The sequence below is a fragment of the Onychomys torridus genome, chromosome 12 (assembly GCF_903995425.1).
Source record: "Onychomys torridus chromosome 12, mOncTor1.1, whole genome shotgun sequence".
NCBI lineage: Eukaryota > Metazoa > Chordata > Mammalia > Rodentia > Cricetidae > Onychomys > Onychomys torridus.
The window spans coordinates 8,854,066-8,881,456 of record NC_050454.1 but is presented as its reverse complement, the minus strand read 5'-3'; the positions used below and the strand labels follow the sequence as shown (position 1 = coordinate 8,881,456).

Below are 27,391 nucleotides of genomic sequence, written 5' to 3'. Positions count from 1 at the left end.
AATTTAAAAAATAATTTTAAAAGCATATATGAAGGGAGGTGCCCTGTATAGGTAGATAACACAGCTCCCAGACACCACTGGTTATTAAAGAAACATCTCAGGGCTGTATGTGGGATACCTACCTCCTTATGAGTTGTGGGTCCACGAGGCCCCAGGGACTACCAGAACAATACAAGCTATTATCATTGTTCTTGGCTGGCCATCAGAACTAGATGATAAGAGCTTTTTGCTGAAAGAAAACAGCCATTTGTTGTAGGATACAGTACAGTCAAACTGGAATTGTGCTAGAAGCCTTCAGCTTGCTGGCTAGTTCTTACATTACTGTGCAGGCTGCTAGAGAAAGAAAGTCATGGGTGGTTTTACCTAGCTATGAAGTCTATAAGCTACCATACCAACCTGCTTGCTGGGTGTACGCACTGGTCCAGTAGTGACATGACTGTCATTGGAGCAACCATCTGCTTTCAGGTTGAATACTGGGACTGCAACACAAGACTAAATTTCCACCAATTAATCATTTTTCCTTTAAAATAATTATTGATGGAAATTCTTATAGCATAAAACACTATTCCAGATTTACCCTGTAAAAGATGTGTCAGTTTGCTTGTTATCGAAATACATTGTATTCATGTTACAACTATAGAGCTTAAACCATTGTATTTGATTCTGAAGAAATATATGGATAACAATGGCAAGCCTAGCCAATGTAAATTCAAAATGATCTAAATTCTTCCTCTTTCTCAAGACTTCTTTTTAAAAATTCTCTATTCCTTATTCTCACTGACTATGTGTTTCAGGGGTTTCCATGGCTCTTCCTTCTCGTTTTTATCCCCATTTTTCTTCAACCTTCCATGTTTTAGGCTTCTGTAACTCCTTCCTTTCCTACCTTTCAAATACAAAAGGCTTTATATCAAGTCCTGTTTGGTGTTGTCACAAACTAGAACAGCCTAAGTTATGTATACAACAGAAATTTATTTGTTGATCATCTTGGAGCTCCATGAAGTTCAAGATCCCTGTAGCTGCAGGGCCAGCTTCCTCTGTAGCCTCTCTCCTTCATTTTCAGGTGGCCACCCTTTTGCTGCTCCTTCCCTGAATCTCTCAGTGCATGTGTGTACACTTGTCTCTATGACTGTTCAAATTTCCTCTTTTTAAGAACGTACTGGTCAGAGGGATTTGACATTCACCCTAACAGCCTCCAGTTAGTGTGCGTGTGTGAGTGCTTCTTTAAAGGCCCTATTTCAAAACACAGTCACATTCTGAAGTACTGGGGTTCAGCGTCAATATAGAATTTTTTTAATGCCATGCATAATTCTGTCTATAATAGAGGGAAGAGGAGAAAACAGATGCCAACATTACATTTTCAATATAATTATGACCTAAGTAAATGAACATGATAACTGAGTGATTATTGTTTGGACACTACTGGTTTTTCTGTAATTTTGGAATAGAAAAGTATGATTGTGTCACAGAAGAGAAGGTCAGTTCCTATAGAGATGATGGAATTTGTGTTTTCTTGCTTCTTGGGATTCCTCTAAGCATGGAAGGGAGGCAGAAGAGCAAACAGGGAAAGCAAGGAGACTCTGGAAGTCCTCCTGGACAGTTTCAACAAGGCACAAGAGGTCAGGAGACCTATGCTCAAGAGCTGTCAGCTGGGATGAAAGTGCTTATGTAGTCTCATTGACATTAATGCATCAGAGCCCTGGGTGAGCTTCTAACCAGAGCTGGTACACCCAAGGACTGAGGGGAAGGGACAGAGGCCTTCAGCTAACTCCTAGGTAGGAAGAATGAGGATCTAATGTTGCCTGAATTTCAGACTTTTAATGAGAACTGAGAAATCAGATTTCTATGTGAAATCTTATGAACTTGAAAATAATATTGCTAGGATTAAATCAAACACTCATGGGTTATATCTGGGTAGTTACCAATTGTTCTTTCCAAAGCACATTGCAACACATGGCTTCATTTATCTTCTATCAAAAATTTTAAATGAGTGTGATGATTGAACTGTTGATGTGATAAAACGGTGGCACATAGAAATCAGGAAGCATGCTGGCTTTTACCCAACTAACAAATGGCGCAGGCAGACATAAAACCCAGTGTTTTAAATCAAAGCCCTAGGTTTTCTTTTGCTTTGTTCTACCCCTCAGAAAATGTATTTTAATCCAGGTATCATGTGCCGCATAATTACTTCTGAACGCTTACTCTGGAAGCTTAGATCTTAGTTGCCCATTGCATTTTTTTTTAAAGAAAAATGAAAAGAAAAGAGAAAGGAAAATCATGGACCCATAACTGCCTTTGGCGATATCTACTGAAGGCCATTGGAACCAATCACCACTACCCCACCTAGTGGCCGCATTATGGAATTGGAGGTTAAATGCATCCTCAGGAAAACACTTAAAATTGAGAAGAAAATACGTGCATAATTTTAGTCTTAATGCCATAGTAACCTTTGGGAAGGTCAGAATAATGTTCTCCTAAATGACTTGGTGATGTGGAGTATACAACACGAAGAACTACACTTAGAATTTCTGCCTCTGAAGTCAAGCCCCCTCATTAGTGACTTAAACTCTAGATTTCATTCATGGGGTGTCATGATTATTAAGTTATAACATCATATACTTATTACTGGACACTAAAGCAGTTTGTCAGATGGTTGAATAAGTACATCTTTCACCCTCCTTGGAAAACCTCAAGCTGTCAGCTTCACAGGGATGACTCCACGGTTGGAATTGGAAAGGAATGTCTACATTCTCTCTCTCTCTCTCTCTCTCTCTCTCTCTCTCTCTCTCTCTCTCTCTCTCTCCCCCCCCCCTCTCTTTCACACACACACACACACACACACACACACATCATCATCATCATCATCATCATCATCATCATCATCATCCAATTCTCTTCTCTTAGTTCATGGCGATGCTACCTTTGCATTTGCTTAATTTGGGCTGTTTTGTTATGTAGTATAGGCTAGCCTCAAACTCATGATCTTCTGGCTCCAATACTCACCTTCTGCTGCTCTTCAGTTGCCAGAAATCAACCCTGGGTGACTTACAGTTGCTGATAAAAAGTGACCAATCCACTTTCCATCCCGTTTCCTCCTTTCCTTTCCTGTCTTTCCCCCTCCTTTTCTCTGCTTTCACTAGCTATCTACTGAAGTTTAAACATTCTTCAAGGGTCATCTACATCTCCCTCTTCATTCATGAAGGAAGCCTACAATCTCATGCTTCATAATGCCACCAACTGTTTTACTCCATTAGACACTTAGTTTTATGTCATCCAAAAAAGCCATCAGAACATGGATATATTATTAAACTATGTTAGAAAATGATCAGATTATTAGATGTTAACTGAAATATTACATCTATTATATGGTTATGCCAGTGACTACCCTGGAACTAAATACAATGTATACTACTTTGTAAACCTCACAGTAACCCTTTTCTCTTCCTACCTGACCTGTCTGTATCCATTTTACATATACAATATATGTAAACAATTATATATATTGACTACAAGGAAATATAGACTACAGGCAGATACATTGCTTATAGTTTGATCAATGTGTAAGAAATCAACAGATATTCTAAATAGATGTTTACCTTTGCTCAAACACCACTGACTATATGCGTCAGAAACTTGTGGAGTCTAACATAATATCTTCTTCCCATATTGTTCTGTTCTCCTACACAGTAATTTTCAGCACAGCTTTTCAAAAGCTGAATGCTGGGAATTTGCATGCTGATTCTATTAGAGAAAATGGTTGGACTCTGTTCATCCTGAGTACAAGCTAAATTGGTGAGATGCTGTGACACATTGCCACTTGGCTTCTCACTAGAACATTCGACCGCAGTTGACTTTCCATTTTACAAAACAATGGTGTCTGGTTTAGAAAAAACAAAAAAAAACAAAAAACAAAAAACAAAAAAAACAACTCTTCACTTTCTTTCATCATTATCTCTGTTAAGCCAGACATATACAAAGGAGAAAGGAAATTTAAAATATCTAACTGAAAACTCTCTGTGATTAAACACATTGGCACATTTCAGGAGCAGCCTGAAAGGGCAAAGGTCAACTGCATATCAGAGATTGAGAGCCAAACTTTGGAACTGAAGTGGGAGACAAGTAAACAGTGTAAGCTTATCAGAAGATGTGGTCCATATTAAACAATGCTTGTCAAATGTATTTCAAACCACCAACCTAATGTTTTAGTATATTTTTATAGAGAGCAAAAAAAAAAATGTTACCACAGGAAATGAAACAGAATTGTTCCTTTCTCCTATAAAGTAATGTTCCACAGTGGGGGGAAAAATGGACCTGATACCTTTTTAAATTTTTGTTTTGTTTTTCTAAATTAAAATCCAATTGCATTACTTCCCCCTTTCCTTCCCTCCCTTCATTTCCTCCCATGTCCTCTTCCTCCAACTCTTCCCAATCCCCCTCACTACCTCGTAAATCAATGGCTTCTTTATTATTATTATTTATTATCATTATTACTATTACATACGTGTGCATAAACATATAAGTAAAACCTGCTCAGTCTATTTTCATTGCTATGTACATATGATTTCAAGACTATCCACTTAGTATTGGGTAATCCAGTTTGGGGGCCCATCTCTGGGAGAGACTAATTCTCCCTCTCCCAAGATGACTTGAAATAGTAGACAGGCTTCTTGGAGGGGAACTGATAGTTTTTACAGTTATTAAACTAAAGCAGAATTAGCTTATGCATTTATTTCACCAAAATGACTGTCAGAGTAAATTTATTTAAAGAATTAAGTTGCTATTCCTGATACGAGTTTGCTGGATATGTGCCAGACCTCTACATGACAAAGTCATGTACATACACTTCACTATCTATCAAATGACATTTTATGTCAGATTTTATGTAGAGTGGTAGGTATATGGAGACATTTCAGGGTACAAAATGTTGTATTTTAGTGTTGAATGATTCTTATTCAGGTCTCTGTGTTCATTCTCCAAGGCCAAGAGCAACATTTACATGCTGTGAATAATGTACATTAATATCTGTTTGTAAAATTAAAATATATTTAATCAGTATGTAATTGGTTCTCAATTCAAGAGAGAAATAACCTTTTTTAGGGATTCTGACATGAAGTCATTATCTTTTGTAAGCCAACACAGAAAAAATACTGATTCAAACATGTATTTTTTCTGGGGTGCTGTGGAATCCAAGAGAATGGATATTTCTGTTTATATTTAAGTGTTTTTTTTTTCTTTTTGAGTAAAGTTAATACATTCTCAAACAATAAGTTGTTACTTTTTAAGTGTTGCAATATTTATTCATTGATGGCTAGATACAACTTTTAAAGTTCAGTTAAAATCCTCCTATGAGTGAGTACATACCATGTTTGTCCTTCTGAGTCTGGGTTACCTCACTCAGGATGATTTTTTCTAGATCCATCCATTTGCCTGCAAAACTCATGATGTCATTGTTTTCTCTGCTGAGTAGTACTCCATTGTGTATATGTACCATATTTTCTTTATCCATTCTTCAGTTGAAGGGCATCTAGGTTGTTTCCAGGTTCTGGCTATTACAAACAATGCTGATATGAACATAGCTGAGCAAATGCCCTTGTGGTATGATTGAGCATTCCTTGGGTATATGCCCAAGAGTGCTATAGCTGGGTCTTGGGGGAGATGGATTCCCAATTTTCTAAGGAAGCGCCATATTGATTTCCAAAGTGGCTGTACAAGCTTGCATTCCCATCAGCAGTGAAGGAGAGTTCCCCTTGCTCCACATCCTCTCCAGCATAAGCTGTCTTCTGAGTTTTTGATCTTAGCCTTTCTGACAGGTGTAGGGGTATCTCAGAGTCATTTTGATTTGCATTTCCCGGATAATTAGGGATGTTGAGCATTTCCTTAAATGTCTTTCAGCCATTTGAACTTCCTCTGTGGAGAGTTCTCTGTTTAGTTCTATAGCCCATTTCTTAATTGGACTGTTGGGCATTTTGATGTCTAATTTCTTGAGTTCTTTATATATTCTGGATATAAGCCCTCTGTCAGATGTGGGGTTGGTGAATACCTTTTCCCATTCTGTAGGCTGTCGCTTTGTCTTGGTGACTGTGTCCTTCATTACAAAAGCTTCTCAGTTTCAACAGGTCCCATTGATTTGATTTTTTCTCTCAGTGTCTGTGCTACTGGTGTGATATTTAGAAAGTGATCTCTGGTGCCAATGCATTCAAGAGTACTTCCTACTTTCTCTTCTATCAGGTTCAGAGTAACTGGATTTATGTTGAGGTCTTTGATCCACTTGGACTTAAGTTTTGTGCATGGTGACAGATATTGATCTATTTGCAGCCTTCTACACATTGACATCCAGTTATGCCAGCACCGTTTGTTGAAGATGCTTTCTCTTTTCCATTGTACATTTTTGGCTTCTTTGTCAAAAATTATATGTTCATAGGTGTGCGGGTTAATGTCAGGGTCTTCAATTCGATTCCATTGGTCCACATGTCAGTTTTTATGCCAGTACCAAGCTGTTTTTATTACGGTAGCTCTATAGTAGAGCTTGAGGTTGGGGACTGTGATGCCTCCAGAGGTTGTTTTATTGTACAGGATTCTTTTTACTGTCCTGGGTTTTTTGTTTTTCCATATGAAGTTGTGTATTATTCTTTCCATATCTGTGAAGAATTGTGTTGGTAATTTGATGGGAATTGCGTTGAATCTGTATATTGCTCTTGGTAAGATCGCCATTTTTGCTATGTTAATCTTGCCTATCCATGAGCATCGGAGATCTTTCCATTTTCTGACATCTTCTTCAATTTCTTTTTTCAGGGACTTAAAGTTCTTGTTATATAGGTCTTTCACATGCTTAGAGTATCCCCAAGGTATTTTATATCATTTGTGGCTATTGTAAAGGGTGATATATCTCTAATTTCCTTCTCAGCCTGTTTGTCTATTGTATATACGAGGGCTACTGATTTTTTTGAGTTGATCTTGTATCCTGCTATGCTGAAGGTTTTTTATTAGCTGTAGCAGTTCCTTGGTTGAATTTTTGGGGTCACTCATGTATACTATCATGTCATCTGCAAATAGGGAGAGCTTGACTTCTTCCTTTCCAATTTGTATCCCCTTAATCTCTTTATGTTGTCTTATAGCTCTAGCTAGAACTTCAAGTACTATAATGAATAAGTATGGGGAGAGGGGACAGCCTTGCCTTGTTCCTGATTTTAGTTATATTGCTTTGAGTTTCTCTCCATTTAATTTGATGTTGGCTGTTGGTTTGCTGTAGATTGCCTTTATTATGTTTAGGTATGTTCCCTGTATTCCTGATCGCTCCAACATGGTATGTACTCACTCATAGGAGGATATTAGATGTAAAACAAAGATGACTAGACTGCTACACAACTCCAGGGAGGCTACCTAGAAAACGGGACCCTAGGAAAGACCCAGGGATCACCAATGACAGAGAAATGGATGAGATCTACATGAACAACCTGGACGACAGTGGGAGTAATGAAGGGCAAGAATTGAAGGAAAGAAAGCTTAGGGGAGCAGGAGATCCCAGCTGGATCAAGAACAGAAAGGGAGAATGAGGAATAACAGACCATGATAAATGAAGACCACATGAGAACAGGAAAAGGCAGAGTGCTTGAGAGGTCCACAGAAATCCACAATGATATATCCTCTGTTGACTGCTAGCAATGGTCAAGAGAAAGCCTGATCTGACCTAGACTGGTGTTCAGATGACTAAACACCCTAACAGTCATCTTGGAACTCTCATCCAATAACTGATGGAAGTGGATGCAGAGATCCTCAGCCAGGCCCCAGGTGGAGCTCCAGGTGTCCAACAGTCGAGAAAGAGGAGGGACTGCAAGAGCATGAATTGTTGAATCCAAGATTGCAAAAAGCACAGGGACAAATAGCCAATCGAAAGAAAGCACTTGAATTATGAATCAACGGCTGTGGAGCCCCTAGCTAGATCAGGCCCTCTGGATAAGTGAGACAATTGAATAGCTTGATCTGTTTGGGAGGCACCCAGGCTGTGGGACCAGGTACTGTCCTTAGTGCATGAGCTGGCTGTTTACAACCTTGGGCTTACACAGGGACACATGCTCAGCCAGGAAGGAGGAGGACAGGACCTGCCTGTACTGAATCCACCAGGTTTAAATGAATCCCCCAGTGTGTCTTGGTCCTGGAGGACATGGGAATGGAGGGGAGGGGCTGGGGGGGAGGTGGGAGTGGGGGCGGGATGGGGGAGGACAGGGGAACCCATGGCTGATGTATAAAATTAAAACACATAATAAAAAAAATAAATAATAATTTTTAAAAAGTTCAATTAAAAATACTTCAAGAATGAAAATGCAAATATTTGGGCTCAATTTTGAATTTTGTTGCTTAGTTCCAGAAGTTGTCCAATGGAAGCTTAGCTATGGAACCCCTCTGTATTGGGCTTGGTGACCCATTACCTGAGCCACATTGTCAAATTACCCTGGACATTTGGCATAGGCCAAGCTTATCCACTCCTCCACAGCTATGCAGGAGCTGCTGTAGCCAGATACTGTGAATTGAAACAAAGGTTCAAACAAGTTGTGCTTAGTGAGGTCCTCATTGTAAAAACACATGAAGTATTAAGGTGTTGTTATAGTCAGAAAGACACAAATAGAGCTCTGTGACGGAGTCCAAAGATGGGAGAACGGTCTTCAAGGTCGGAGATACTGCTCGGGGAGTTGATTATGAAGAAGGTCTGGGAAAACAGGTGAAGCTGTCATACAGACAGAGCTTTGAGGACACACTTCACATGAAATCCCAGCAGCAGCAACAGCAAATGAAATACAAATACGCAAATTGTAACCAAATTACCATGGGGTAAAAGACGAAAGACCGATGTACATACATTAGCTGTTTAGCAGTAGTCTTAGGCTAAAGAAAGAGGGCATAGATAAAATCCACACAAGTCTGAATCATATTTGCATGAATCTGTAGGCAAACACTGTGTTAATGGGAAGAGAGAGAAACATGCACATTTGGAGGAATGTGACATTTGACCACCATTTTTAACAGTGTTTAAGATGATGCTCCAAGAAGAGACTTATCAACCGATGGTTTTCTAGAGAAAAATCCACTGTAGGGATGGTTCTAGAGAAATTACACTGTAGGAAAGGTTCTAGAGAAAATACACTGTAGGGATGGTTCTAGAGAAAATTACACTGTAGAGATGGTTCTAGAGAAAATTACACTGTAGGAAAGGTTCTAGAGAAAATTACACTGTAGGAAAGGTTCTAGAGAAAATTACACTGTAGGAAAGGTTCTAGAGAAAATTACACTGTAGGAAAGGTTCTAGAGAAAATATTACACTGTAGGGATGGTGAGAGGATAGCTTAGTCACCGAAGTTCCTGCCACACAACCATGGGGACCCGAGTTTGGGCTTCCCAGAACCCACATAAAATTCTGGGTATACCTGCATCTACCTGGAATCTTAGCACTAGGGAAGCAGAGGCAGAAGAAACCCCAAAGCTCACCTACCAGCTAACCTTGCCAAATCTGTCAACTCCAAGTTTGATGAGAGATCTTATCTCAAAAAAATAAGGTTCAGAGTGGTAGAGGGCTTCACCAAGATCAATGTCTGACCTTCACATGTTTACACACACACACACACACACACACTGACAAGGTAGTCACATGAGGACAAATGAGTGGAACTTAGAATGTGCATTTATTAGACTCTTAGGTTGCAGTGTGACAGTGGTTGAGCCTGTCCTTGCCTTTTATTCAGGTTTCTCTCTGTTCAGAAATGCCGATTCTACTTTGGAAATGATTTTTTTAATCCATTAACCATCCCTAGTAAGATCATCCATCAAACCTGTTCTCTCTTTACCTAATTTACATAAAATGATCACCCCTTGTAATATTTTTGTGTCCTCATACTTCATGTAAGTTTGCTTTACCAAACCATACAAGGAAAATTTTGCTACCTACAATAAGAGTGGCCTGAAACAAAATGCTCACTGTTGCAGTTAATCAAAGTAACAACTATTACATGAATTGAAGTTCACTGGTCAAGAACATCTAATTAATTGAAATACAATTGTAAGTCCTAGCCATTGCTAATCTGTGCAAGAGCAAAACTCAACCAAAGCACCAGAGTGGCATGCTGGCGTGCATCTCTGGACTGGACACTGGGCTCTGACCCCAACTCTTCAATTAGCCAACCCTGTGGCCCTGGTTGGGTCATTTCTTCCCCCTGCCCAGCCTTGCTTTCCTCAACTCTAAAATTCTCAGGTCTAAATTCTAAGAATCCTTTTGCTCATCATAAAGACAGATCTAAGAACTTCCTTTGTGTTTAGCATCTTTTATGAAATCAAACAAATATGTTTGCAATCTCTTTGTCTTTATGAAAGCTTGTCAAAAATCACAAGAGAGTGAAATGCTACTCCATAACCCAGGAGGACTTCACAGAAAAGCACAAAGTGAGCCAGGCTCCTTTCTCCCAATTCCTTTGTGTGGGTAAATGTGTTTACTTTGAATTTCTGTGCAGAGGACTCATCATCACAGCAAGATGTGTCACGGGAGATTTTTTTTTTTAACCTTTTTAAACAGAGCTCCAGCTTTGCAGTGCCATCAGAACTGTTTGTCTAGCAGATTCTGTTCAGGCTATGGACGTGGAAGTGGTTGATGTGACAGCACATGCAGGCTTGACGTCACCAGCTCAGAGCATGTCTGTAAGGTGTAGGTGAACAGCACTCTTAGAGTAGAATGTCAGGTCTACATCTGTTCCCAGGATTCCTTTGCTTTCCTGCTTTTTAAAAATATAATCTTTCTTTCTTCCCAAATGCCCAAACAAACAAGAAAAAAAGGATCTGTGGTGTCTGTTGTACTTGATAGCAGCATTCTAGACATCCTCTATCTCAGGTGCTCTGTGCCATGTTCCTCTGGCCTTCACCTTCCCAGCAGCAGCAGCAGCAGCAGCCATGTCCTGAATTTCTTCCTCACTACAGTCACTCACCTGGAGTTGCAGTCACTTCTGGGACACTGTATTTAAACCTAAAGAGTGCGCATGCCGAGTTCTGGAGCTGTGTCCCTTCAATTATGGGACACACTTGTGGTGGTCTGAATAACATGACCCTATATTCACAGGTATCTGACTAATTATTCCTCAGTTGGTGGCACGGTTTGGGTAGGTTTAGGAGGTATGGCTCCTTGCTGAAGTAAGGATGTCACTGGGGGCAGGCTTTGTGGTTGGAGGAGTGAGTTCTCAGATGTTCCTTCCCCCATGCTTAGTGCTACAGTTCTTCCCCATAGTGATGGACTCTGTCTTACTTAGGGTTTCCTGTTGCTGTGAAAAGACACCATGACTATGGCAACTACTGTAACGAAAGTATTTACTTGAGGTAGCTTGCTTACAGTTCCAGATGTTCAGTTTATTATCATCATGTGGGGAGCACGGAGGCATGCCGGCAGACACGGTGTTTAAACAATAGCTAAGAGTCCTACATCTTGCAGGCAACAGGAAGTCAACTGAGACAGTGGATGGTATCCTGAAAGGAAACCTCAAAGCCTGCTCCCTTATAACACACTTCCTCCAACACTTCCTCCATAGCCACTCCAACAAAGCCACACCTCCTAATAGTGCCACTCCCTATGAGAATATGGGGTCTAGTTATATTCAAACTATCACATGCCTCTTCCTGGCCCCCATAAGCTTGTGACAATGCCATAATGCAAAATGCACTGAGTCCAACTTCAAAAGTCCTCATAGTCTATCAAAGTCTCAAGGATGTTTCAAAGTCCAAAGTTCAAAGTCTGTTCTGAGATTCCTGCAATCTTTTAACTGTAATCACCTGTAAAAATCAAAATCAAAAAGCAGATCATATACTTCCAACATATAATGTTATTACATTATACATTACCATTCTAAACTGCAGGAAAGGGAGCATAACAAGGAAATACTGAACCAATGCAAGACCCAAAACCATCTGGGCAAACTCTAAACTCTGCATTTCCATGTCTATTAAAACACTCCGGATCACCAACTCTATTGAGCTTTGGTCTGGTTCCACTCCCTGTTAGCAGCTCTCCTTGGTAGACTCTTACTGCTCTAAACTGTAAGTCCAAAATAACCACCCCCCCTTCTATGAGTTGCCTAGGCCATTATGTTTTATTATAGAAATAGAAAAGTAACTAATAGAGTAGTTATATGTCATACCTCTGGTGACACATTTCCTCAAATACAAATACTTTTACTCAGTTACCACAGGTGAAATATCATTGTATTTCAGAAACTCAAGATTTGAAATAAACTTAGATATTCTTGGAAGAGGATCATGGAGTCCACTGAAAACTAAGGGCAATTCAAATCTTGGAATGTCTACTGAATGAAATAATCAAAATTCAAATAAGAGAATATGTTATTCAGGGTTCTCCAGAGTCACAGAACTTACAGAATGAATCTTATTTATTTAAATGACTAAATGAATTACAGTCCACCTAATCCAACAATTGCAAGCTGGAATGGGGAGTACAAGAATCTTGTAGTTGCTCACTCTCACAAGGCTGAGTGTCTCAGCTGGTCTTCTGTAGATGCTAAAATCTCAAAGAAGTAGGCTTCAAGGCTCCATTGGACATTTTATCAAGGTGCACTCTGTCAAAGAAGGACAAATCCTTCCTTCTTCCACTTTCCTTATATGGCTTCCAGAAAAAGGTGTGGCCCAGATTAAAGGTGTGTCTTCTCAACTCAAGATCCATATCACAAGGGCACAGGGGCACCCTCCACTTCTGGACTGAAGTTCATTCCAGATATAATCAACTTGACAACCAACAGCAGTCATCACAAGGAGTATTTTGTTTTCAATATATATTCCTTTTACTAAAGTCTAAATTCCTCTGATAAAAGATTTATTCTTATTTTCCCTCAATTTATCTAGCTTATTTTGTGGCACTCATTTAATGGAATATCCACTGATCTTTCAACAATTTTTTTTAACTTTGGTCTTTTAGGTGTTGTTTTGTTTTTACTTTTATGCAGTCCTGCCATTCAGCTCAGGGTAGCCTGCTAAACAGCTTGGCCTTGGACCCTTAGCAATCCACCTCCTTCAGTTTGAGTGCCGGAATTGTGCGATAATTTCCACAAAACAGTTTCATTTCTGTCCATGGAGCCAGGGAATCATTTGGAAAACTCTTACAGTCTCTAAGCTTCTATTCGGAAGATGGGGAAGTAAGTTTTCACCTCAGCATCCATGTCTTAGGTCTTAGTAAATGCACTCCATCAAGGGAGTCTGGAGGATATATATGACTGGAACATTAATGGTTTCTGGCTCCTGATTTTTTTCATTAATTTGCTGTTTGAAGTAGCTATACACACAATTATATAGTACATACATATTTACAAAAAAATCTGTTTCTTTTAGCTCTTCTCTAACCGGATAAATCTCTTCTCATGAGGCAAGCATTATCTGTGGGCATCCTTCAGTAGACTTTTTCAAAGAACAATACTAGCAAGTATTAATTTGGGTTTATGTACACATACTTTATATATTTAACAAAAATACCCAAATATATGTTTATACTGTGTGTGTTTAATACACATGGTTGTATACCCAAGTACATGCATATTTACAGAAAGCCTCTTTTTTAGTTTCATAAAGATATTTTTATTTTGTGTCTTTGGAGGTCTTTCAAGAATAGTGCAGAATGATCAGTTTTAGTCACATTGAGAACTATACAGTATGCTATGTGGAAAAACATTGATATTACTCAATCACTGTCACTTTGAATAAACATATAGAATGTTTTCAGTAGTTAGACATTTCCAACACCTTTGCTATGATTATAAAATCTTCAGCATAATCTGTTTTGCACATGTTTCCATACCTGCACTTTTAGAAGTGGGTCACGGGGTACATTATAATGTGAGAATTTAACTCCTGTTTATTCCCAGCATCCCTTTAGCTACATGAAAATATTCTGTTGTTCTGTCTTTGCCCAATCTCTATTATAGATATACATTGCCTCTAAACTACTTGTAGAAACAATTCTGGTAACAGTGAAATGTAAGATATAAAATGTACATCCTCTCACCCACTGGACTTCCTTTCCCTTCCCATATTCCCCTCATTCTTAGAGGATTCTTGCTGGAGGCTAATCAAGTATCCTTGGGTATAACTCTTCAGTAGGAGGTGGTGAGAAGCTGGCAATGGCAGTCTATGTGCACTGTGCAGATAGATGGCCACATTGAACCCTGTCTAAGGTAGTTTCAGTCCACCCTTCACACTTTAAGGCATGTACAGGACAGTGTTTAGATTCCCCAAGTAAGTTAGTCTGCTGCTCATCTGTGGCATCAGTTAGCATCTAAAACTTGTAATGAGAGGTAAAGTGTGTGAAATGCCAGGTGAAATAGGCCTGACACACTTACCTTCTCTTGTGTAATGGTGGCAGCCTTACAGTGGAGGAGATGTTTAGCTCTGACTTATAGATGTTGAAACTGTGTTTCAGAGAAGTCAAGAAATGGGATCAAGGTACAACAGTGGGAATTTAAACATGCGTGTCTAACTGCCTCCAAAGTTGCTGTTCCAGCGCCCCTGGTAGCATTATTTCATGTGCTGTGCATTTACTTTGCTGTCTCACCAGACACTGCAAAGAAGGAGTTAACAAGGAATCTTGATTTTTAAAGGAATCCACTCTCAGTAATTTTCCAGTAAAAAAATGATGACTAAAACATATGTAGACAATGGTTCCCATATTTTTATTTATTTTTTAAGTTATAACATTGAACTTGTAGTCAAAACTAAGATTTTCTAGTCCTGTGGATCAAAAAGCCGTTAGCGAATCAGATCATAGAGTTTACAGCCAGATATCCAAAGGGCTCTGTGGAAGGAATCTGCTCTGGAGTCATTAGATACAAACCAAGTTTATGAGGATTACCAGTAATTGTGTTTTCTTTCCTTCTTACACATGTTTCAGTAACGGTACTACATAACAAACAGCTGAGTTGATTTCATTTGCTAAAAGTTTTCTAAGAATTTGAGGCCAGGCACAGTGATATGTGGTTCTGATTCCTCTTCTTTGCAGGCTGAGCCAGGAGTATCACTTGAGACTGAGAGGTGGAGACCAGCCTGAGCTATGGGTTTAAAAAAAAAGTTATTTGGGGGATTTTCACCAGAAAAGTAAAAAAGAAAATACAAACTAAAAGAGCCTTTGAAAGAAGGTGATTTTTAAATACCATAAAATTATCATAACTGCTCAAATAATCACAGCTTATTTTCTCTGGTTAAATTTTTCCTCATGATATTTTAATAATATACTAACATTTCTTGAGGAGGTTAGAACTACTTTCGAAATGATACTTTATAGAAATTGTTCACATTCCTGAAATTAATTTTGGTATGAATAGTAAGCCCATCAGAGGTGAAGACATACGATATACCTGTGATTGATTAATTTTGACAGTTACATTTTACATTGTGGGAAATGAACACCCAAGAAGACAAATGACCTCACTGTGAACACAACTTAGAAATGCATAGCTGAGTGAGTCAGTCCCAGGATGTCTTTTCACCAAATTCATCCTTTTGACTAAATACTTTTTATTTCTAGACTTATTGAGAATCCAGGGGATACAACAATCACAATGCCCCCTTATTAATGCTTTAAAAGGTCCATATTTTTCAATGACCTTGGGCAATGTCATGAAAAGTGAAATATCAAGATAAAGATTGGAAAGCGGTTTGAGAAGATGCTTCTGTACTCAGTCTCTCTGAGGTAGTAACTAGGATGCATAAGAAGTGAAGAGGTTGTCAGGGACAAGGGGAAAGAGATGAGCCCCTTGTGTCTGAACAACAGCAAGAAAACCAGAGGCCGGAAGGCAAGGATTGTGCATTCAGTGACTTCTTATTCATCTCATGATCACACCAGCTAAAAAAGAGGAAGGAAGGAATGTGCAGAATAATGTCATCTTACCATGTTAACTACACATGGCTTTGCAAATCACAGATTCTTACCTGAGCTCAAAAGTATACACGTTATAGTTAGAACCAGGGGAAACAGAAGAGATTATAATGAGAATGGGCTGTAGCTTCCTGATAGAGAAACCTGTCTAGTATATACTTAGCTTCTGTGCCTACCACTGCAAAAAGATTTGGCTTTAACTAAAAACCAAATTAATTCACTTTCAATACTTTTAATGCATTTTTGCAGAATAATAAAATACAAACACATTTTAAATTATCATGCTATTTGGTGAAAGGGAATCAGGTAGGTATCAAAAGATAGGTGTTATATAATTTGATTTTTGTGATTCCTGTGTCTGTAGAAATCTTATCTTCTCATTATGTTGGTAACATTTGGGGTTTAGGGAGGCTAACTGATCCGCCAAAGGTCAGAAGGAAAATTATCAGTAGACAATACACCAGAAGTTTAGGAGTCCAAATGATTTTTCATCAAATTGTTTACTATTCATTTCTCAAGTATTTTGGAAGAGTCTCTATTTTATTCATTTGATGTGTTGATAACACTATTACAAGAAATTGTAAATTGACACTTTTAACTTAGGAACTTTATGCTCTTTATTAGTAAACTGATGTTTTTCTGTTGGCTTAGCAGCTGCCCATGAATCTACTAGTATTTTAATTATTGACTACTGCCCCACAGCCCCACAGTCAGCACCCAACTGGCCACTCAAGCCACGGATTGGCTGGAGCTTCTGGTCTGGGGGCTGTAATATGTAGGTTTAAATTAAGTCTTGCTCTATTTATCAATAAAACTCGGGAATCAAAAGCTGAGCTGGCAAACTAGCTCAGAGAGGTTCGGTAGCAACTAGCTGACTTTGCTTTTTAGCCAGAGATACCACAAGAGACATGTCTCTTCCCTTGTCCCAGAACCAAAAGGAAGCACAACCTCCAGTCCCTACCCTTTCCTTCCTGTACGTCTTCTCTATCCAAATTCCTGGCTTCTCTAGGTCTAATTCTGGTTAGCTGGTTGTTGGTTCCATCTCCTGATTCAAGACAAGCTTTATTGACTGTCTGGAGTCTCAAAACATCCCACACAAGAAAATCAAACATTTAAAGTGAGTAAAACGTGGTTGCTGAGAAGAGAAAATGGGAAGTTTTGTGTGTATGCTGGAGACAACGGAAAATACGAATGTTATGTGGCTTTCAAGTGTTCGATTTTCATTTTGAATCGTATTTACCTGTAGCCTCTGCTTTTTACTGACATTAAAATGGTATGCATCATCTGTTAGTAAAGTTGAAGGAAAATCTTCATTTTGAAAGGCAATTTTAGGAAGTAATATCTATATCTTACTTAATTTCATAACATTTTAATATGAAAATTTTTTATTCACTTATAGATAAGAAAAAAATTAAGTCAAAATTAAATATCATGTTTAAAATATCACAACCAACTCTGTTCCATCAGTCACTTTCATGTTGTTGTATATTTTCATTACTGTTTCCCTGATGTGTAATAATTCTTATTTATTTAAACAAGAATAAAATGACTGCCAAATGTGTTGAGATTTGTAAAATGTGCTGAGGAAAAGTGTTCCGTGAGCTGAAGTGTAGTGGGTCTATGGGAGGAGGACAAACCATGATGACACAGACAACACACTAAATACTACAAAAATATATGTAAAGGCTTTGAGAAACTGAAGGAGAGAAAACCCAACATCATCCAATGTTACTGTGACTAGCATCTCACAATGGGTCTATAGGTCTATCAAGAGAATTTCATCATCATCGTTCAGTTAGGAAGTGCAGCATGTTCAGCAACTGGCATTTGATGAGAACTACGTCAGTGTGGTCAATTATGAATAAAAAAGATAGAGCATTTTTTCCATATGTTCATTAGAATCTCTGAATTTCCACCTCCTTATTCTTCATGATATTCACCTCTTCCAAGAAACTGCATTTAAATGAAACTAGTAACTCTGTACTGCCACAAGTAAAGCCTGGCCAAGAAGGAATAGTGGTCAGTTTTCTACATAGGAAGTCAGAGCCCACATAGATCAGAAAGGGAAATGAATAAGTCTGACATGAGAGGGAATTCAAGTACAGCATACACTTTGAAGATGTGAATCTGGAATTCTATAGGGTCAGACTGGAACCAGATGGGATGGGAAGATCTTGGGAGGGATACTGGGTGAACTTCATGGATTTGGGGAATGATTTGGTATTCATTCATCATCTGGATTGAGCTTGGTGGATGTTCTGAACTTTTGAAAACAAGGCTAGGCAGGAGAAATATTCAGAAGGTGGGAAGGATTTGTCACAGGCTTCTAAGGCTGTGGAACCAAAGCACAGCAAAGTCATAAATATTTGTTTCTGAACACTATCAGTCTATCATACTCTACTGAAGTAATTCATATTCTAATAAATGAATAATTGTTAAATTACTGATTGGGTTGTATCAAAAGCATTGCCCTATTCTACATACGTGATGCACTTGTGGGGAGATTCTGCTTCATTAAAACATGTTTCTATAAACTTCACTGTAATTTCAATATTAAGCTAAAAGCTTAGGATCAGAGACATAGGAAAAATTCACAAGTTGCAATGTGAATTTTCTAAAGGGAAAATTCTTCCTCATTATACTGCCCTTGGCTCTGTTTTCAGTACTGATCAAGGCATTCTAGGGTCTTGTCACCTTTGGCTCCCAGATTGTCTTCACTGCACACAAGATGTGCTGTCAGTCTGGACAGTCGTTGAATAATCTTGGAATCCATCTGAATGTATGTGATCATCTAAGTCTTGGCCAAAGACTTTTAAATGACTGTGTACTTTGTTTCAAGTATGCTTGTGCATGCTTTTCTGGATGATAGACACCATACAAATGTGTGACAAAAGCACAGCATTTAATAGCTAGTTATGTGACAGAACACAATCATTTTGTCACATGGATAATGTCAACATGGGCTGTGTAAATTCTTAAAGTTTGTAACTTGTGTCCAATCTGTATCAACTCTTTTTCTTTGAAATGTCTCCTTTTTTCACTTGAAAGATATGGAATTCAGTTTTTAGCCACTTACTTGGAAGTCTCATAACATAATATATATTAGTGCTAGAAGCACCGTCTTAATTGCTAGGCACTCCAAGATTTCTAGTTTTTATTATACAAAAAGAATGTAATAGAAAATATAGTATAAATTCATTGGTGACCAACTGTATGTTGGAATTGAAATAACAGTTATATGGTAGAGGTTAAACTGAAAATCATTGCCCAAGGATACCTGATTACATGAGGTTTCTTCCTGAAATCTCAAAGCCCCTTAACATCTAGGGAAAATGTTGTGTTTATTTAGTATTGAGATAGATGAAGAAATAAAAGCACAGAAATTACTTGGTGATCTTGGGTTTGTGTGTATACATATTCATGTGAGTGCACATTGTATGTGAGTGCACTTTCATAAATGGCATTGTGTGGTGGTAAGAGGTTAATGATAGGTTTCTTCCATGTACATCTCCATGTTATATTTTGAGGTAGGAATCTCACTAAACCTGGCACTCACTATTTCAGCTGCACTGGCTAGTCAGTAAGTCTCAGAGATCCCTCTGTCTCTGCTGATCCAGACTAAGAATACGAACACTAACATTTTCATAGTGTCTCATGCTTGCACAGCAAACATTTTATAAACTAAGTCTTCTCCCCAACTCCTCAGCCTAGTTTTAAAAGAAAATAGCAAAATTTAAACTTTTTCTAAATCTTTCAATTTAGTTCTACAAGAAAACTGGAACTTGGTTTTCTTACAGGCTGACAATATGGGAAGGTAGCGGGACCGCTAACAGGGGGAGCATAGTGGGAGTGCCTTAAGTCAACCAGAAGTGTGGTCTTCAGAAGGACTGGGAGAGCCATGTCTGTCTCTGGCTCTGCATTTTGTGAAATGTTCTTTTTCTGTCTCTCTCTCTTCTATCATCTATCTCGATCCCTTTCAGCCTCTAAAACATCCAGCTTAATAAGCCATTTTTCCTTTCATCTTAACTTGGTTCAGGGAGTGCATCAGTTTGAAAAACAGACCATTATTGGGCTGGGGATGTAGTTCAGAACAGACACTTGCCTAGTATACACAAGGCCTGGGTTCAGTGCCTAGCATCAAAACCTGAAAAGCCTTGTAATTTTTCACTAATTGAATCTGTCCTTCTTTAATCCTGATACTTGGCAATGATTTGACTCTTCCTTGGTAGTATGGATATGATGTCATAAAGAGCACGCATTGTTAAGACCAGTGCTGCCAGGTAAGAATGGTTTTATTCTCTCCCCTCATCTTCTCCAGCCAATTTGTTTCTCTCATTCTTTTTTATGGAAATATAACTTACATACAATAAAATTCACATTTAAAGACTTATAGTTTGGTGGATTTTAGTATTTCTACAAAGTTACACAAATATCAGAACTACTTAATTCCGACTCATTTCTGTCTCTCCAGGGAAGCAGTCATTCTCTGTTTTATTCCAACTCCGTGGTAGCACTTGACATCCATTATTTCCCACCTCTGAAATTGTTTGCTCATTATATGCAATATTACAAACCCTGTTGTAATATTTCATATAAATGGAATCAAATAACACGTAGCGTTTGCATCATGGAGCCTAATGGTTTTGTGTTCCACTTAGCATAATGGTTTTAAGGCTCATTTATATTGTCATATGAATCAGTATCCTATTATGTTCATCAATGAACAGTAATACATTATACAGCTATGCCACATTTTGTAGATCTACTCATCCTTTGATAGATACTTGAGTTGTTTCTGTAAACAATACTACTATCAACATTTATGTATACATTTTCTGATGGACATGTTTTCACTTCCTATAGGTACATGTCTAGAAGTAGAACGGGTGGATCATTGCTAACTGTATGTTTATTCTTTTGGGAAGATGCAGGTTATTTTCTCATCTATTACAGCATTCTAAGCTCCCACCAGCAATGTGTGAGAGTTACAATTTTTTCCACATTCTTATCCTAATCAACACTTTTAACTGGGAAGTTTCCACCACCACCATATTTAAGAGTATCTTATTGTCATGTATTTCCAAGATTACCGGGATAATTTCTTAGAATCAAGAGTACTCTAAGAATTCTCGTTTCTAGTTTTAATGTAAATAGTGTTAATGTATTATTATTACTATCACTGTGCTTCCACTTTCTCAGTATCATTTTTGTTCAGTCATTTGAAAGTCATTTTCAAATCAAGGAGTCCCTTCGGTGGCATCTTTAGCACTAACAGCCTTCACTAGCCTCCTGCTTGTTTATCTCTTAGGAGTGTCATCTATAAGGATGTGGTTCTTATAGATCATACTGTAAGAATCTATCAGCTTTATTTTTACACGTTCATCATTTATGGAATTCTGTGTGTAAATGTGCCGAATTGTGAGGCTTCACACTGGAAACATTCTAACATGCAGTGACATGATGACAAAGACTTTTTGATGGCAAACATGTTTGGAAAGGAAGAGGGAGTAGCATGAGGGGGGTTGGCATGGGGGGGGGGGGTTACTTGCCAATAGCTGGATAACATGCTACCATGTTTTTCTTTTGCTTATCTCAAAAGGAGAGGTATTTTATCTTTAGAAAGATACATTTTATTCTTTGATATTTTAAGATAGGATTTTATTGTATTGATTAAAAAATTGTATTATACATCATTAGAAACAGAAGCAGTGAGTCTGATAGGCGAGTCTGAGATTATAACACAATTAAGAGAGGATTCTCGCATCGGCTTGTAATTATTCTTTCATGCATCTTTTAACTAACTGTTAGCACTTTGATTTTCTTAAGAGATGAGACTTAAGTAGATGTTCTTAAGATTTCTTCCTGGAATAACAGCACCCTTCTATGTTTCATTGAGGATTCTTCAATAGGACTATTTTTCTTCTACTGCTTATTCCTAAGGTTGTTATATCTAAGTTTTGATTATTAAGTATGCCACATTTTAAATGAATTAAAGGGAAAGCTACAGGTATCAATCAAAGCGTACTGATGAGTTTAGGGAACAAGTTTTGCTGAGTCATAGATTTTTGTGTGTATAGAATATTCCCTTCAAAAACATCTGGTGTGCCTGTATTGTCTTTGGTGGCCTTTTGATTTTGGTTCCTAGGGATAAGTTCTACTTAAGTCCAAGCTAACAGCCACTAAAATGAGGACTGACCAAACACTGATTTATAAGAAATTTTTACTTGCTAAGATTTTAGACCTATTCAGGGCCTTAGCCTCCAGTGAGTGATTGTATCTGAGCAGTTGTTTTCTCTGAAGTAAAGCCTGTTGTAAAAAGAATCTTGAGTTTTGATTTTGTACAATTACTCTCTATATAGGTGCAAAAATGAAATTCCTGTGGCTTGTCCTGAACACTAGGTTTGTGTTTGAGATTGGCTGGAAGCAGCCATTGCTGATAACTTACTAATTCCTTCCTCATTTACTGTGTTTATTTTTGCAGGATGTTTTTACCCCAGAATGCAAATTTAAGGAGTCTGTGTTTGAAAACTACTATGTGATCTATTCTTCAACCCTGTATCGCCAGCAGGAATCAGGCCGCGCATGGTTTCTAGGACTCAATAAAGAAGGTCAAATCATGAAGGGGAACAGAGTGAAGAAAACTAAGCCCTCATCTCATTTTGTACCAAAACCTATTGAAGGTATGAAAGCAACTTCTTTTCTTCCTTGGACCCTGATCTATGTGTTGGGAATGGTACCTTTTGTCTCCTGTTCTGTAGGCTCTGCCTGAAGTGAAATGATGGAGCAAAGATTCAGAAAATAAAGTAAGAACTTTCCCAACAAAGAGAAAAATAGAGAGCAGAGAACTCTTGTAAATATATGGTATTTAGAAAAAAATGGACTTGAATATGGAAGTTAAAAAAATTTTTGAATATAGAAAATTAGTGTCAGTTACCATTTGGAATATAATTTCCTTCTTTGTTGAATGCTATTTAATCTTTTAGAATACCTCTGAAAAAACTAATACTATTATTATAGACCTTAATTTTTTCCAATTAGTTTTAAAAATATGTGTGATACTGATCTCTTCTTCGCTGTGAGAAAATACAATAACATTTTGTGCCAGTTTTCTTCACATTTGTAAGGAACAATAGTGTATTGTTTTATTTAATCTGCAGAATTTCCATTCTCATTTGAGCCTAAAACTTGCCTGCCTTTCACCGCTTAAAATAGTGTTGAGTGTTTCAAATTGAGCAAGGAGTAAGCCTACTGAAGGAAACTATTTTCCTCCGAAGTTCTCTACTTAGGATGATGAGTGGCCATATTTGCAATGTAGACCAAAGAATTAATTATATATTGACACTTATCAATATAGCATTTTTCCTCTGGAAACTATGATACTAACTTAAACCATGGCTCAGTCTGCTTTTCTGAGGAAATGAAAAACATGTAGACAGTGCACTGCGACCCTGACATAGTCTGACATGCTCTTCTGTGAAAGTTATAGATGTGGTCAGTTGGAGAGTGTGCACGATGCCAGCTCATCTGCTCAGTGTTCATACAGTGCATGCGACTATAGCAGTCAATCCCAGTCTAGCTCATATTATGTTATGTTCAGTGCTGGGTGGAAGGTGACAGTTACTACTCCTAATGCCTCTTGAGCCTTTTCTCACATCTTGAGCCATTAGTCACATGAAACTGACCTTGTACTATAGTTGGCCTCGTGTGTTCTTATCTCACCTGCCCTAATCTTCATCCACTCATCTCCTTACTAACTTTTGCAAAGTATGAATTAAAGAGTCCATACTTCTGCTGTTATTTTTCTTTGACTTCTCTACCAGAAGAATTAAGCATTATTTCTCTTATCTTCTCTATGTTTTTCTCCTGATCATGTTGTTCTAGCCATGCCCATTGCTCCATTGTCTCTGCCCACTCATGGTTAACTTGTTCTCAGAATGAGTGGAATATATTTGTTTTTTTCTCACCTCTCTTTTGTCATGTGCACTATTTAGCATGTCATAAAGAGAGATTTAATCAGTTCTCAGCTGAACATGTGAAGAAACAAAGTAAGTGTAAAGACTAAAAACTATATTTTCCAGAGGATATGTTCTTAGAGCTATGAAATACAGTTAGTAATGGCAATGGTGTAGCGGAATGGAGAATTAGAGGAAGTATTGTCATTTCTACAGAAAGGAATATATCATTAAGGACTAGGCCAGACTCATCCAAATGGGGACAAGGAGGACTCTCCCAGGCAAGCCCAAGACCATTCCACATACACTATGGTTAAAGGCAGAAAAGTGCCTGCTTTGTAGGGCTGAGTAGAAGGTCCCTAAGAAATAGATGCTACCGCTATAGGAAATATATTCATTCTTAGGAATGTTTTGGCAAATAATACTTTCAACTCCTGTATCATTTTTAACAGTTAAGCTGATGTATTCATTTTTCTTTTTGCAACAGTAGTACAAGGCCATTAACAAACTTTGGTAAAGCTAGAAAAATATATTTTAAAAAATCTATGTTTTATTTATATTTTATATAGATTGTGGAGTCTTGCAGAACCCCTTCCACTTCATTCCCCCAAGGGAAACATCTATAATCTGCCTCCTTAATTGGAGCGGGTTCCTGTACTCTGGATAGTTGAGTTTCCTCTTGGGGTGGATGGCCTTGTGTACATGTTGAAAAGAAATGCGTGGGATGATTGTGCTCAGAGTCCCAGATGCACTTCGGTGTTCTGCTTATTGCTGCATTTTGTAGAAATAAGGGAAGTTACAAGAAGACTGTTACGGTGCTATAAATTAGAAGTAAGATTGGCCGCACACAGTGTGTGCCAAAGGCAGGTTACTCATGCTATTCTCTCACAAATTGAATCTGGAGGTGAGGTCTCCACAAATGGTGCCGTGGTGTCCCAGTTTGGGGACCTTGGCTGCTTGAATCTTTCACATCTTTCATCATAGTGCCTTTCTGGGCTCTTTAGATCTACACAGTGTAGCCAGAATGATGCACAAAATAGAGCTCCATATAGAGTGCCTGCCTAAACCTGTGCATTGCACTTTTTATCAAAACTAACTACACACACTTGCTAGGTGGTTTTGGCGGCGGTGCACGCCTTTAATCCCAGCACTTAGAAGCAGAGGCAGGCCGATCTCTGTGAGTTTGAGGCCAGCCTGGTCTACAGAGTGAGTTCCAGGAAAGGCACAAAGCTACACAGAGAAACCCTGTCCTCAAAAAAAAACAATCAAAACAAAACAAACAAACAAACAAAACTATACACACTGTGTGTGACCCTTCCAGCTTTATTACCAGAATCAGAGGGCAAGGAAGAACTAGAAGAAGGCATTGAAAATCTATGGAAATGTTTGTGTCAGCAGAGTCTCCAAGAGCGGCCACACAATCTTAACACCTCAGTAGCAACACCTAGACCATTCGCCATACTTAGGTACTGAGGAGATGAACACACAGTCTTTTCATGGATGGCTTCATGCCAAATATAGATTCAGGTCTGGGAGAACAGTGGTAGAGTGGGCACATCAGTTTCTGTTTCTGGATTGAATCTTCTTCACTTTAGAATGTTTCAGGTCTGGGAGAACAGTGGTAGAGTGGGCACATCAGTTTCTGCTTCTGGATTGAATCTTCTTCACTTTAGAATGTCTCAGGTTCCCTTACTGGCATCATTTTAGTTGTTTGTTTGGATTTTTCTTTTACTGGTGAATTATAAGGATTTCCCCTTGACACGGGAAGGAAAATAGTCTCTGTTTTTAAATTGGATTCATTAATACTTGAATTTAATTCCACTGTCCTTTGAGGAGTTCATTTGCAGGAGAGAACTCTTCGGTGTGTGATGAGACTCACTTCTGAAGATGGAAACTTAGCTGCTTTCTCATCAAGGGCCATTTAATTCTCTATCCATGTATTTGCCATTTGTCTTATAGAACAAAGTATACTTACTCAAACGATGTTAGTCAAGTTTTATAATCCTTTCTTCTTCTAGGTGGTGTAAATATGCCTCCGTTATTTTCTCATTTTTATTCCATTTTTATGAAAGCTTCTAGAATAATTTGCTTCACAAATGTTGAAGTTGAAACAAAGAAGTAAGTGTGTAATTAAGTCTCAACTCATGGAATCTGTAAGTAACAGAGCTGGAACTCAAGCTAAAGCACTCTGCCTCAAGCAGACAAGTGCTGAACTTGAATGAATATGGGTGACACAGGCTGGTCTGAAGTCAGAAAGGCTGTGGATATAATCTAACTACTAGACAAAAGGACTCAATGCTCTTGAACCCATGTCTATTTATAATTGCTTGTCTTTTTCTGCTCTTGGAATATATCATAGTGCAGAAATAAAACTCCTTGCAAATCCTTGAAGAGATTCATGCTCTTATAAATTACTTGATAAATCCAAACTGGTCAGGTCCTTGTGCTTCATATATATTCTGTTACAATTGTCAATATATGCAAAATTTGAAACATTTCCATCAATTGTCTATGCAGCTATATTTTTTATACCATTGAGTTTCTGTTTGTAAGAAAGATAATTGAGGTTATGTTAGGCTTTTCTTTTCTGTGTATGAGAACCTCATTCTTCCTGGTGGGTTTCCAAACTACTCTTGCTATATACAATCTATCAATTTAGTTTTCATTAGGCAGGTTGTGTATTTTATCTCTATTTTAAAGAATCACAATAGCTCTAGTTTATTCTTCTTTTATAGATGAGATGACTAATATTTAAACTAATAAGTAAAGTGTCAAAAATCACAAGTCTACAAAAATGCAACAGTGAGATTACAATCCAGTAATCCCAGACCCAGTGTCTAAGCACTTGACCCTACATTATACTGCCCTGTGATTGGGGACAAGCTATGAATATCCAGCTATCCAGGGAAATCAGTGATGATGAGATGGCAAAGTAGAAATGCCGTAGCACGTGTTAGTTACTTTTCTGTTGCTATGATCAATCACCACAAGCAAGGCAATTTACGAAAGAACAAGTTTATTTTGGTTTATTATTCTCAAGAGTTAGAGTCCAGCATGGTGGTAACAGCATGGAAGTAGACAGCAGGAACAGAGGCTGAGAACTCACAACTTGAACTACAAACAGAAAACAGAGAAAGCAAATCCAGTGTAGAACAAGGCCTTAAATGCTCAAAGCCCACTCACCCCTAGTCACATTCTTCCTTCAGCAAGATAGCACCTCCTAAACCTTCTCAAACGCTATCACCAACTGTAGACCAGGTACCCAAATGCCTGAAACTATGGGGCCTATGTCTCATTCAGACCACTATAAACCATGATTAAAAAAAAAAAAACACACATAGTAAGCTGGTTTTCAACCCAGTAGAATTAAGGCAACTGTTTATGAAGTGATATAAAAATACATATTGAAAATGTGTGGATGTAACCATTAATGGACTATCATGTTCAAACTGAGTTGAAAATAATTAACAATGCATTGCCTTTGTACCTGTTAATTTAAAATATGATAATAAAAAGGGAAAGTTTACCTCAAAAACTAATA

General features: G+C 38.1%; 1 protein-coding gene across 3 annotated transcripts in view; it reads left to right on the top strand.

Annotated features, from left to right (window-relative positions):
• Positions 1 to 27,391, top strand: part of Fgf12 (fibroblast growth factor 12) — a 522,828-nt gene that overhangs the window by 478,815 nt on the left and 16,622 nt on the right. For all 3 annotated transcript variants that reach the window (XM_036203272.1, XM_036203271.1, XM_036203269.1), the window contains one exon: positions 22,380 to 22,578. In XM_036203272.1, the coding sequence (XP_036059165.1) occupies positions 22,380 to 22,578 (199 nt within the window). The remainder of the gene's footprint in view (positions 1 to 22,379; positions 22,579 to 27,391) is intronic.